This window comes from Leuciscus leuciscus (assembly GCF_965113295.1).
Source record: "Leuciscus leuciscus genome assembly, chromosome: 11".
In the NCBI taxonomy this organism is placed as follows: Eukaryota; Metazoa; Chordata; class Actinopteri; order Cypriniformes; family Leuciscidae; genus Leuciscus; species Leuciscus leuciscus.
In genome coordinates this window covers 3,795,248-3,809,278 of record NC_138735.1, presented here as the reverse complement: position 1 = coordinate 3,809,278, position 14,031 = coordinate 3,795,248, and the positions used below count along the sequence as shown (strand labels likewise).

General features: G+C 38.2%; 1 protein-coding gene and 1 long non-coding RNA gene across 2 annotated transcripts; both read left to right on the top strand.

Moving 5' to 3' along the window:
* Positions 1-1,698: 1,698 nt before the first annotated feature.
* On the top strand, positions 1,699-9,245 carry LOC309509548 (uncharacterized protein). The gene is made up of 13 exons (XM_082184327.1): positions 1,699-1,839; positions 2,379-2,569; positions 2,683-2,823; positions 3,287-3,425; positions 3,575-3,767; positions 3,843-3,984; positions 6,835-6,978; positions 7,251-7,306; positions 7,435-7,616; positions 7,707-8,107; positions 8,352-8,448; positions 8,542-8,731; positions 8,819-9,245. Exons 1-13 carry the CDS (start codon positions 1,720-1,722, stop codon positions 8,962-8,964), a joined length of 2,142 nt encoding a protein of 713 aa, XP_082040453.1. The 5' UTR covers positions 1,699-1,719; the 3' UTR covers positions 8,965-9,245.
* Positions 9,246-12,560: 3,315 nt separating this feature from the next.
* LOC309509342 lies at positions 12,561-13,244 on the top strand. The gene is made up of 2 exons (XR_014209867.1): positions 12,561-12,730; positions 12,818-13,244. It is a non-coding gene; the product is annotated as an uncharacterized lncRNA (long non-coding RNA).
* Positions 13,245-14,031: the final 787 nt, after the last annotated feature.

Below are 14,031 nucleotides of genomic sequence, written 5' to 3'. Positions count from 1 at the left end.
GTCCTACTGGCGAAGGACGTGATAGAGTCGGTCCCTCCAGGCGATTTGAGGTCAGGGTACTACGGTCCCTACTTCATTGTACCCAAGAAAGGAGGTGGGTTACGACCGATCTTGGACCTACAAGTTTTGAATCGCAAGCTTTACAAGCTTCCATTCAAAAAGCTCACGCATAAAACGCATTTTCGAATGCGTCAGTCCCCGAGATTGGTTTGCAGCGAACGACCTGAAGGATTCGATTTTCCCTCAACACAGGCCGTTTTTGCACTTTGCGTTCGAGGGTTGAGCATATCAGGACATGGTCCTGCCCTTCGGGCTGTCCCTGTCTCCCATGAGAGAACAGGGCATTCGCATCCTCAACTATCTCGACGACTGGCTCATACTAGCACACTCTCGAGATCAGTTATGCGAACACAAGGACCTCGTGCTCAGGCACCTCAGCCAGCTGGGCCTTCAGGTCAACTGGGAAAAGAGCAAAATCGCCCCCGTACAGAGGATCTCTTTTCTCTGTATGGAGCTGGATTCGGTCGCACAGACAGCGCGCCTCACAGAGGAGCGCTCAGTCGGTGCTGAACTGCCTGAACACGTTCAAAGGCAGGACGGCAGTCCCAATGAAATTCTTTCAGAGGCTCCTGGGGCATATGGCAGCGGCAGCAGCGGTAACCCCGCCCGGGGGTACCTTTTTGCTGCTCAAAAGTTTTTTTTTATTTTTTTATAAAATGTATTTGTTGGACAGAAACTTCCCTTAATAAGCCTTTATCTGACTGGATAAAGTCAGACAGTTGACAGTTCAACAATCTCTATTAAGTTTTTGCAAAAATGTTATTTATTTGAATGCCTTTTGTAAGACGTGGCACCATTTCATTCTTTTCATTTTCAGAAAGATCTTTCTTCCTCCCCACATTGCTTAAAAACTGAGACTTGTTTCATAATGTGGATCTTTAATCAGGTTTTTACCTTTACCTTGGAAGACCTGGCAAACTAGTTAACAAACCTGTCTGCGATTGATACCAGTTACCTAAAAAGATGTGGACAAAAAAAAAAAAAAAAAAAAAAAAACACACCTTCTTTGAAAAACTAAAATCTGAATGTTAATTTGAGTCAAATTCGACTGATGTGTCACTTGCATAATAATTTGCAATACATTGTAAATATTTTTAAATATAAATATTTATACTTTTAGGATTGAAATAATGGAAAAAGAGAAAAAGGAAACATATGTTCCCTCACTTAGTGTCATGACAACTAATCCTGATTGCATCTGAGGAGAGCAATTAAACATTGAAATGCTTTTATTCGCTGTAGCAGGGTTATTACTGGTAACTAAAAGTATTAAAACAATTATTTTTATTTATTTTTTTGTTAATTGAAATAAAGCTGAAATGAAATAAAATATAAATATTAGAGGAAAAACTTAAACTAAACAAAAATTAGTAATGTTGACTTGGCAGCTAACTGAAATGTTTAAGTTGAAGCAAAAAGTGGAAATAAATAAAAACTAAAATAAAAATTAATGAAACTATAAAATATCTCAAAATCGCAAACCTTTTGATCAGTCTATTGTACAGAAATGCAATGGAGCTACAAAACAACTGCATGCCATTCTTTGGGGAGGAGTAGAATTTAGTTTTTATTTCCTTTACTGGTAATTATCTTTGGATGACTTCCTCCATCAGGTCCTTTATAAGGGCAGTGCAGTGATCAGCAAGGATCATCAACATCATGAGTGTCTCTTCTCTGCTCTCAGCTCTGCTGATGCTGGCTTCCACAGCCACTGCCTCTCACTTCTACGGAGGCTCAATGACCTTCAGCTCAAGACAGAATCCTGATGGATCCTACATGGTGAGACCTTTATTTACAACCGCAAACAGGTGTTTTTCCCATTAGGTGCACTTTTATGTGCCAGGGGATTTTTGTATTTTTCCATTTTTTTTAAATAAATATATAACTGTCACAAAAATATCACAAGTTCAAATTCTTTCATAATACTAATAATAATTCTTCAAATGCCTTTTATGTATAGATTTTAATATTTTATCATTGTCCTAGACTTCAAATCTTAAAATATGAAAAGCATTACCATTAAAATAATATTAGATTTTATGATAATATAATGATAACTTTATATTATGTTCGGTTTGGAAAATGTCACATAATAATTTAATTGTGTGCCATTTAAAATCAGGCTGTAATTTTGTCCAATTAAGCTAGACGTGTGAAAATATTATGTATTATGTGTATTTAGGATACATAAGTTAGTAGTTATGAAATTAGCCTAAGCAAGACAAGGTAATCTGCCATTTTATTCTAAAATGTTTATTATAATATTTTTCTAGAAAAATTAAGGATGTTGAGAAGTTATTAAAAATGTATTCTTGCAGGTGGACATCCGCTTCAAGGAGGCCTTTCATGGCTGTGATCCATATGATTACTGGAGTTGCAGGTCTGGAAACTGTGGCAGTACAAGTTATGTGAGCGGTCGTGTAGACAGCAGCTCCAATGGTGGCAGCTGGTGTCAGACTGAGGGAGTCATGAAGAGAACCGTCCCAAACAACAGCCCGTTTCAGTTGCAGTAAGCACTTATGCAGAGGAATAAGACTAATCTGATACACCATTATCTAATAGAGCCGAGGGTAATATAAAAATAATTGATTACTAATGAAAAGTCTATGCTTGTGTCAACAGCCAAAGTAGTTGCTGCTGGATCTATAACACAGTCACAACTGGTGGAAACTGGCAACTTCTCACACACATTGACCTTGGAGTGAGATCTGACACCTCTCAGCCCAACAGATCTCCAGTCGCCACCACACTTCCCATTGTCAGGTATAATCGATTTGTCTTCATCAAAAGAGTTTCCGTCTGCAAGCTTTTTAATGGCCAATGCAGTACTGCTGAAACTTCTCATTTTCAGTCTTCTTCTTGAGGAAATCTACAACCTTCATTCAGACTTTTTTTTTTTTTTTTTTGCATTTAAAGCTTAGGTGTGCTATCGATCTAATTAGTTTAATTAATTAGTCTAATTGGAGTATTTTAGCTTTTAGGAATCATTAAAAAAATCTGATCTGAAAAGATCTCTCTCTGACCTACACTATTAGAATGTTCAGTGTTCAAAATCTAACCAACATATCACAATGATGTCATTGTAATGTATGTTTTTATTTGTATATTTATATTGTATATTTCATTAAAAGTCACGTTAGGAACAGTTGTAAATTAATTGCAAAATGACAAAAATGTAAAAAATGTCAAACTCATTTCAAGATGACTGTTTTTGGATTGTTTCTAGAGTCCCTCAGAACTGCCCGAGGAACTACAATCTGTTGTCCTGCGATCAAGATAATGATCAGGTCAGGTGTAGATATGGAGTTTTGTCTGCAAATGAGTGTGGAATGTGCAACCAACCTGCCGGATTCACTCTGAACGAGGTGAGAATATGTAAGGAATAATGTACAATCATGTATGTTGATCATTATACAAAAGTAAGAAGTGTTTTCTTTCATTCTTCCGCATGTTCTCGGCTGACTTGATTGCTACTTAATGTATCATTAACTGTTCATATCTTTCTTCTTTCCAGAACACATGTACTCTGTCATACGGCAACTCTTCAGTACGTGGAGTTTATGCATTTGAGTTGGTGATGGAAGACTATCCCACCCAGAGCATCTCTCTAAACTACACTGCCATGGCCGCAGCGGTCAGAACCCCGTTTGTCAGTGGATCCTCCAATCCACCACTGAGCAAAATACCTCTCCAGTTCGCTTTAGAAGGTACCGTTCAGTCCTGAAACCAGGCTTTTAATTGTGATGCTCTGCCACAACCTTCATGTTATGTTTTGTGTTTAGTGGAGGCTCCGGCACCATCTTGCACTGAGGGTGAATATCTACCTCGGTTCATCCACCCAACACCTCTTCACGGAGAACACCTTCAGGCTCGTGTCAATCAAGAGCTAGAGATCAGAGTAAAAGCTACAGCATCCTACTCAAGGTATGAAGGAGACGATAATATAAAACTCTCAAGTACAGAAGAATAAAATAATGCATATTGTGTTACCCTTTGGAGCTTGGAAGGGTTCAGTTTGAGCAGATGTTTTATACCATTAGCACTGTCCTCATCAGAGCTCCTATCCCAGTACATTCAGCATCTGGCTCATATTCGCGATATTGTCAAAACTGTCTTTTTCAACATCTTCAAAAATCAATATTTTGATCGCTGACAGCTTCTTCACCAGATCCACCATCAAGTGACAGTGACACTAATTTTGGATTGTGTTCAGTGCTCTGCAGTAAATTGCAGTAACTATGAGTGAAATTTTACATCATTATTGTGTATCAGACATTGCAACTTTGTGGAATAAAGGTGAATTGCACTTGTTCAGTCATCAAAGATTAAATTATTGTTGTGCAGAAAAAATATACTTACACTGTTCCAGACAAGACAGAGGTAATACTTATCGGTTCAAAAAACCGCCCACAAAACCTCGCACAATACAACTTTAACATCATAGGATGTCCTGTTACTTTATCCTCTACAGTAAAAGACCTGGGTGTTATACTCGATTGCAACCTGTCTTTTGAAAATCATATTTCTTATGTTACAAAAACAGCCTTTTTCCACCTTAGAAACATTGCTAAGCTACGTAATATGCTATCAGTTTCTGATGCAGAAAAGTTAGTTCATGCATTCATGACCTCGAGACTGGATTACTGTAATGCTTTATTAGCTGGTTGTCCTGCATCCTCAATAAACAAGCTACAGTTAGTCCAAAATGCCGCCGCTAGAGTTCTTACGAGATCAAGAAAATATGATCATATAACACCGATTTTATCATCACTGCATTGGTTACCTATAAAGTTCCGTATTAATTACAAGGTATTGCTACTGACTTATAAAGCCCTAAACGGCTTAGCTCCAGTCTATTTAACGGATCTTCTATCGCCCTATAATCCATCGCGCTCTTTGAGATCACTAAATTCAAGGCTTTTGGTCATACCTAGGATATCCAGAACCACCAAAGGAGGGAGAGCATTTTCACATTTGGCTCCAAAACTCTGGAATAGTCTTCCTGATACTGTTCGTTGCTCAGACTCGCTCTCCCAGTTTAAAACTAGATTAAAGTCGCATCTCTTCAGCCAGGCATTCATATAATCCTACAGTTCAAACTACAATCCGGCCTCTATCCAATGCCAGAGGAGAACTGGCCCCCGACTGAGCCTGGGTTCTCCCAAGGTTTTTTTTTCTCCATTAAGGCACCTGATGGAGTTTTAGGACACCATTAGGTCACTTGATGGAGTTTTTCGGTTCCTTGCCACTGTTGCCTTTGGCTTGCTCAGTTGGGGATATTTTGGGGATATTTAATTTAATTTTATCAATCAATAAATTCCTCTTGAAACAAACTTTGTTGTATTATTTTAATTTAATACTGTGAAGCTGCTTTGATGCAATCTGTATTGTGAAAAGCGCTATACAAATAAACTTGACTTGACTTGACTTGACTGTTACACACCTCCAGTCGTTAGCGACCCTATACAATTTTGACAAAAAATGAATGGGAAAACTGCCATTCTTCATATATATATATATATATATATATATATATATATATATATATTGTTTATAATTCATTGATTGAGGAAAACGAAGAAAGTTGATGTTAACTTTAAAAAAATGAATGAGGAGGAGGGTAGGGAATGACGTCCTGTGTCACTAAAGACCTGGGTAGGGTTGCACCAGCCGTTCGTAAGTTCTTTCTTAAATTGGAACGTAAAGTCCACACTAGAGGCTTAGTAACTACTAGCTAGTTTGTAACTAACTCTGAACTTTATTCCGTTGCACCATTTGTTCGTAAGGCAGAACGTAGCTAGTAGGTCGTAAGCTCTCCGTAAAGTAATGCGTAGTCGCATAATATGACGTTTAGCCTTGATGATCCAATAGCAGCCTTCAAATACGTGAGCAGATGTTGTGTTGAAATGCTGTGAATTTTAGTTTATCCTTCATTCTTTTGCCTCACGTTACTAACGGTAAAAATAAGTTTCCATTAAATACGATCCTTGATCATGAATAGCATAAGTGTTTTTATAGGTAAATAACATTCAGAAACTGTATTTGAAATGAGATGAATAATGATCAATAAATAAATATTGATACAAAAAACATAAGAAATTACGTTTATTGATTATGAATGATATTTGACATGCACAACATGGACCGATGCACACAGCGGCGCGCTGTTTAGGACGGGTTCGTGTTAAAGAGCCGCTAACAAAGTAATCTTTTCACATAATGTTCTCTCTCTTAAAATGTAAGCGAATGTAAATGTCAGCATAATCATATATGTCTAAAGAATTGAAGTCTGTCAGGTAAAAGAAGAGCTTATTGTTGCAGTTCAGTCTGTCTGATATTTTATTCCATCCGTTACTCCTGATCGGAGGCTGCTGTAAATATTTAGTTTATACGTAGAGTTACGCTTCACCTAAGTTTAATAGTGCAACTCAAAAATATTTAGAAGTGTGTAAGTCGTAACTTAGTGTCCATTTACGTCAAAACTAGGCTAAGTTATAACTTACGCACAGATGGTGCAACCGGCCCCTGACGTATGCATTTAAGTGTTAAGCTCAAACAGCAAAAAAAAAACAAACAAAAAAACATAATAGGACCCCTTAAATCTATGAACACTACTAATTTCCGTAATGCGAATATTGTTGTAGACAGAAAAAGGCCATGGAGTCAAAAAGGTTTAGAACCACTGTAACTTCCAAAACAGGGTCATTTCAGTTACATGTTTAAACTGATACATGTGCATCTAATTGGATTTTCTTTTCTTCCCTGATTGTCCAGCATCACTGATGTGGTCTTTAGTGGACCTCTGAACAGCACAAAGGAGACCACCACCACTGGAGAGTATTTGATCAACTGGACACCAACATCAGATAATTATGGCCAGCACTTTCCAATTTGCTTCATTGCAGAGGGCCAATATGGGTATGATTACACAGTTAGATTACTTAAAACAAAATGTGCGATTCCACTTTATTTTAAGGTGTCCGTGTTACAGTGTAATTATGCATTTAAGTACTGTGTAATAATAATTAACAACATGTACTTACTATAGGGTTAGGGTTAGGATTGGGGGTCGGTTTAGTTAATATTAATATAGTACTGTAACTACATGTAGCATGTAACAAGGACACTGTAAAGTAAAGTGTTACCAAATGTGCCATATGAAATGAAGCTAATTAATCACAATATTTTAGGTCTAGGAACTATCAGTCTGAGATGAGGTGTGTTATTGTCGTGGTCGAGGCTGCAGGTATTTACGCATTTATTGAAATTCTTCTTGAATTCTTCTTCTATTTGATTTGATGTTTGAATTATTTGTGTCCTTGAAGCAAAATGAAGTTTATCTACATTATCATGATTGTTCTTTATTTGTTCAAGGTCCAAAAGCACAAGTGACTTGCTCTAGAGATACAATGTCGGTGTCAGTAGAAAGAGCCACTATTTCAGGGATCCACGGAGATCACTTGCGGCTGAACAACAATGCTTCGTGTTTAGTTTCTTCCAATAGCACACATGTGTTTACAACTTTCTCTCTTACCGGATGCGGTACTCAAATGGAAGTAAGGAGTTCAATGAGTTTCTATAGATATAAATAATAATAAAAAGTTTTCCACTACATCTAAACTACTTTTATACGTGTTTCTTTGAAGGAGACTGAGGAACATCTCATCTTCAAGAACACAATTGTTACTTTCGATGATCCAAGACATGTCATAACCAGGAAAAATGAGATTGGAATTGAAGTCATGTGCAAGTACCAGAAAAAGAGCAGCATCAGCACGAGGTTTGATGCTCACAGGCGAGCTGTCAACATCACTGAGAGAGGCTTCGGCTCATTCAGCTATCAGTTTGAGTTTTATCAGACTGGCAGTTTCAGAAACTTGATAGATCCCAACACTTACCCATTGGAGTACAACGTGGGACAGGCGATCTACATGGAGATTGAACCTGTCAATTTAGTGCAAAACACTGAGGTCTTCCTTGAGTCCTGTGTAGCAACACCCTATGATAATCCCAATTATCCCATCTCTTATCCCATCATCACAAATGGGTAAGAATCTAAAAACACTCCAATAGTGTTGTTATAGTAATAGACTTTGATGTTGAAGGACAAAATAACCTTATAAAATGTATATACTACATGGTTGAGTATCCTAAATGGCAAAAAATAACCATTATTTTTAAGAATGTAATGTAAATATGTGTCCAAAATGAATGCTTTGATTGTGCATTCTTTGTGCAGCAGTGCCATTCTCCAACAAATTAATCAAATCCAATTTGTCAATGTATTTCAGATGCGGGGTTGATGAAACAGTTCACATCTACACAAGTCACGAGTCAAGTGTCAAGTTCAGTATGGAGGCCTTCAAGTTTATTGGGCAATATGACCAGGTAAGGATGGACAAAAAAACACTGAAGAACGACAGACATGTGCATCTGTATTGCACTGTAATAATAAATTTATTTTTTGAATTTCCTCTCTAGGTGTTCATCAGCTGCTCCATTATCATATGTCAAGCCAACAATCCCTACACACGCTGTGCTCAGGGCTGCACCAATGGCACGGTCATTGCACCACCCTCGCACGTTCACAAAAGAGAAGCTGCCATCCAGACCGGAAGTCACTTCATCACCCAGGGACCCTTGCGGCTGAAGAGGAGCGCATCACTCACTGGTACGTCCTAACTTTACCATGGTAGATTATGTAGTTGTGGATCAAAAGGAAAGGTGTTAAATGCTAATGTTCCTTATTCATTTCCAGAGGCCATCAGTCCAAGCTTGAACCTGAACCTTGTTTTCGTCGCTGGATGTGTCGTAGCAGTAGTTGCCATGGTGTGTGGAATGATGTTCTACAAATCCAGGGGATCAAAGATCAACTATCAACTTTTGAAAGCAGATGAGATTTGATCGGATCAGTTCGAACTATGATCAAAAGTTGGCAACTAGTTAATCAACATATTTTGGTGGCATGTATTTCTGTGGTGTCTGCAAAATGTTTTTTTTTTTTATATGTTTGGTTTGGTAATATAATAACAAAAGCATCTGTTCTGTCTGCATGAATATAACTTCTAGTCACGTGTGTGTTCTGTAGCTCTTTTTGCTCCAAGTTTGTTAAAATGTTTTATGTCAGCTACTGCTTGTCATTTACATGTATTCTTCTTTTCACAATTAAATCTCCATAACAATTACACAGCCTAAGTATTATGACTTAAAACATAAGCCTTAGTGTACCTGTCTCTTAAAAGTGTCGCATACAATTAAACTACATGACTAATAAGTGCTTACATGGCAAAAGGTTTTTACATGTTGCAAAGCTTTGGGCTTAACATTTTCGGAATATTTGAAGTTAGCACTACGTCACACAACTTTCACATGCATTGTTAGTTTTCATATTGGGTTTTTTCCATTTACTGATACGAACCTAAGCAAGTCAAGTCAAGTCAAGTTTATTTGTATAGCGCTTTTCACTATACAGATTGTATCAAAGCAGCTTCACAGTATTAAATTAAAATAATACAACAAAGTTTGTTTCAAGAGGAATTTATTGATTGATAAAATTAAATTAAATATCCCCAAAATATCCCCAACTGAGCAAGCCGAAGGCAACAGTGGCAAGGAACCGAAAAACTCCATCAAGTGACCTAATGGTGTCCTAAAACTCCATCAGGTGACCTAATGGAGAAAAAAAACCTTGGGAGAACCCAGGCTCAGTCGGGGGCCAGTTCTCCTCTGGCATTTATGAGCTAGAGGCCGGATTGTAGTTTGAACTGTAGGATTATAGGAATGCCTGGCTGAAGAGATGCGACTTTAATCTAGTTTTAAACTGGGAGAGCGAGTCTGAGCAACGAACAGTATCAGGAAGACTATTCCAGAGTTTTGGAGCCAAATGTGAAAATGCTCTCCCTCCTTTGGTGGTTCTGGATATCCTAGGTATGACCAAAAGCCTTGAATTTAGTGATCTTAAAGAGCGCGATGGATTATAGGGCGATAGAAGATCCGTTAAATAGACTGGAGCTAAGCCGTTTAGGGCTTTATAAGTCAGTAGCAATATCTTATAATTAATACGGAGCTTTATAGGTAACCAATGCAGTGATGATAATATCGGTGTTATATGATCATATTTTCTTGATCTCGTAAGAACTCTAGCGGCGGCATTTTGGACTAACTGTAGCTTGTTTATTGAGGATGCAGGACAACCAGCTAATAAAGCATTACAGTAATCCAGTCTCGAGGTCATGAATGCATGAACTAACTTTTCTGCATCAGAAACTGATAGCATATTACGTAGCTTAGCAATGTTTCTAAGGTGGAAAAAGGCTGTTTTTGTAACATATGAAATATGATTTTCAAAAGACAGGTTGCAATCGAGTATAACACCCAGGTCTTTTACTGTAGAGGATAAAGTAACAGGACATCCTATGATGTTAAAGTTGTATTGTGCGAGGTTTTGTGGGCGGTTTTTTGAACCGATAAGTATTACCTCTGTCTTGTCTGGATTTAATAAAAGAAAATTACGCATCATCCAATCTTTTAAATCTTTAACACACTCTGTCAATTTGGAAAATTTAGCGTTTTCATCCGGCCGTGATGAAATATATATTTGAGTGTCATCAGCATAACAATGGAAACTAATTCTATGTTTCCTTATAATATTTCCAAGTGGCATCATATATATTGAAAATAACAGAGGGCCTAACACAGATCCCTGCGGCACTCCATAGTTTACTGGAGTTATGGTCGATTTTTCTCCATTTAAATAGACAAAATGGTAGCGGTCAGATAGGTGTGATTTGAACCAGCTTAGTGTTTGTCCTTGAACACCAGTATAATTTTGTAGTCGATCTAAGAGTAATGTATGATCTATAGTATCGAACGCAGCACTAAGATCAAGTAAAACTAGTATTGAAATACAGCCTTAGTCAGAAGCTAAAAGTAAATCATTTGTGATTTTAACGAGCGCAGTTTCAGTGCTATGATGCGGTCTGAATCCAGACTGAAACTTTTCATAGATATCATTTTGTTGCAAGAAAGAGCCCAGTTGAGCGGACACCACTTTTTCTAATATTTTAGACATAAATGGAAGATTTGAAATGGGTCTATAATTTGCTAGATTATTATGATCTAATTGTGGTTTCTTAATGAGAGATTTTATAACTGCCAGTTTAAATGTTCTTGGAACATGACCTAAAGATAAAGACGAGTTAATAATATTGAGGAGAGGCTCTTCCACTACAGGTAACACTTCTTTCAGTAGTTTAGTTGGTATAGGATCTAATAAACATGTTGTTGTTTTAGAGGCGCGATTAAAGATTGAACGTTTACAATTGTGGTTCTGATGCTTTCTATTTTCTCAGTGAAGAAGTTCATGAAATCATTACTACTGAACTGTAACAGGATATTTTGTTCGGGTGACGTCTGTTTATTTGTTAGTCTAGCCACGGTGTTAAATAAAAACCTTGGATTGTTTTGGTTGTTTTCTATTAGTTTGCGGAGGTGCTCAGCCCTGGCCGCTTTCAGGGCCTTTTTATAACGTGACATACTGTCTTTCCACGCGATTCTAAAGACCAGTGCCTAGTACAGTAATGTAGCACCTTGAAAAGCCTTCAAAATGTACTCTTACTGCTAATTAAAATAACGTTTAAAGAAAATTTTGGTTTATCAGAAAAAAAGTACATATAATTATATATTCACACACACACACACACACACACACACACACACACACACACACACACACACACACACACACACACACACACACACACACATATTATAATGAGCTCCAAGCCATTCGCTGAGAAAATGCACAGCTGCTGCAATCACACCAAGCCTTTCGTACTGACCTGATGGAGTTAAAAGAAAATCATACTGAGTTCAAAGAACTGGTCAATTTGCCCAAACCCTTAGAGCAGACCTCGGCACAACTAAAAGCCATGATTGTCCTCCAGTGCGACCAGAACCCTAACTGCCATCCAGTCCTTCCTGTCGTATAGACCAGACAGAGCTGACCACATCAGCTGATGATGAAGAGTGGCCTGGGCTTCCACCCTGGCCCGAACTGAGAAGGGGTTAAAGTTAACAAAACCTGACACAGCTACATACCAACCAGAGGTACCAAAGTACTCAAGGGTCTCACAGGCTCGCCTTTCACAAGCATACCGCTATTCTCAGTATTGATCTCAAAATCCAGATGTGCTACCACCGCCTCCAACACCCTAAGACCTCAGAGTGTTATTATGCTCAGCTGCACAGACCTTGTATCGGAAAACTTTTCGAGCCCAAATTCCAGTTTCTTCTCCCCGACTTGGGTCCATACCAGCTCAGTTGAGTCATCTAGCACCTGTGGTCAAGGAAGAGTCAAACATGCCACACTTAACCCACACATCAGTGTCAGAGTATGTGTATAGAGGGCCTATCCCTACTATCCCCAAGTTCAGCAGACCAGATCCAAGTGAGTTCACCAGACTTCGAATAGGTTTGGAAAATGTGAAACTATACTCCATTATCATATGTCAAGCCAACAATCCCTACACACGCTGTGCTCAGGGCTGCACCAATGGCACGGTCATTGCACCACCCTCGCACGTTCACAAAAGAGAAGCTGCCATCCAGACCGGAAGTCACTTCATCACCCAGGGACCCTTGCGGCTGAAGAGGAGCGCATCACTCACTGGTACGTCCTAACTTTACCATGGTAGATTATGTAGTTGTGGATCAAAAGGAAAGGTGTTAAATGCTAATGTTCCTTATTCATTTCCAGAGGCCATCAGTCCAAGCTTGAACCTGAACCTTGTTTTCGTCGCTGGATGTGTCGTAGCAGTAGTTGCCATGGTGTGTGGAATGATGTTCTACAAATCCAGGGGATCAAAGATCAACTATCAACTTTTGAAAGCAGATGAGATTTGATCGGATCAGTTCGAACTATGATCAAAAGTTGGCAACTAGTTAATCAACATATTTTGGTGGCATGTATTTCTGTGGTGTCTGCAAAATGTTTTTTTTTTTTATATGTTTGGTTTGGTAATATAATAACAAAAGCATCTGTTCTGTCTGCATGAATATAACTTCTAGTCACGTGTGTGTTCTGTAGCTCTTTTTGCTCCAAGTTTGTTAAAATGTTTTATGTCAGCTACTGCTTGTCATTTACATGTATTCTTCTTTTCACAATTAAATCTCCATAACAATTACACAGCCTAAGTATTATGACTTAAAACATAAGCCTTAGTGTACCTGTCTCTTAAAAGTGTCGCATACAATTAAACTACATGACTAATAAGTGCTTACATGGCAAAAGGTTTTTACATGTTGCAAAGCTTTGGGCTTAACATTTTCGGAATATTTGAAGTTAGCACTACGTCACACAACTTTCACATGCATTGTTAGTTTTCATATTGGGTTTTTTCCATTTACTGATACGAACCTAAGCAAGTCAAGTCAAGTCAAGTTTATTTGTATAGCGCTTTTCACTATACAGATTGTATCAAAGCAGCTTCACAGTATTAAATTAAAATAATACAACAAAGTTTGTTTCAAGAGGAATTTATTGATTGATAAAATTAAATTAAATATCCCCAAAATATCCCCAACTGAGCAAGCCGAAGGCAACAGTGGCAAGGAACCGAAAAACTCCATCAAGTGACCTAATGGTGTCCTAAAACTCCATCAGGTGACCTAATGGAGAAAAAAAACCTTGGGAGAACCCAGGCTCAGTCGGGGGCCAGTTCTCCTCTGGCATTTATGAGCTAGAGGCCGGATTGTAGTTTGAACTGTAGGATTATAGGAATGCCTGGCTGAAGAGATGCGACTTTAATCTAGTTTTAAACTGGGAGAGCGAGTCTGAGCAACGAACAGTATCAGGAAGACTATTCCAGAGTTTTGGAGCCAAATGTGAAAATGCTCTCCCTCCTTTGGTGGTTCTGGATATCCTAGGTATGACCAAAAGCCTTGAATTTAGTGATCTTAAAGAGCGCGATG

What these genes read in the sequence shown, in the direction of transcription:
- LOC309509548 (XM_082184327.1), top strand. Translation starts at nt 1,720, where the DNA reads ATGAGTGTCTCTTCTCTGCTCTCAGCTCTGCTGATGCTGGCTTCCACA. An exon ending in ACCACACTTCCCATTGTCAG is followed by an intron (nt 2,824 to 3,286) that starts GTATAATCGATT and finishes GATTGTTTCTAG; the next exon opens with AGTCCCTCAGAACTGCCCGA. An exon ending in CCGGATTCACTCTGAACGAG is followed by an intron (nt 3,426 to 3,574) that starts GTGAGAATATGT and finishes TCTTCTTTCCAG; the next exon opens with AACACATGTACTCTGTCATA.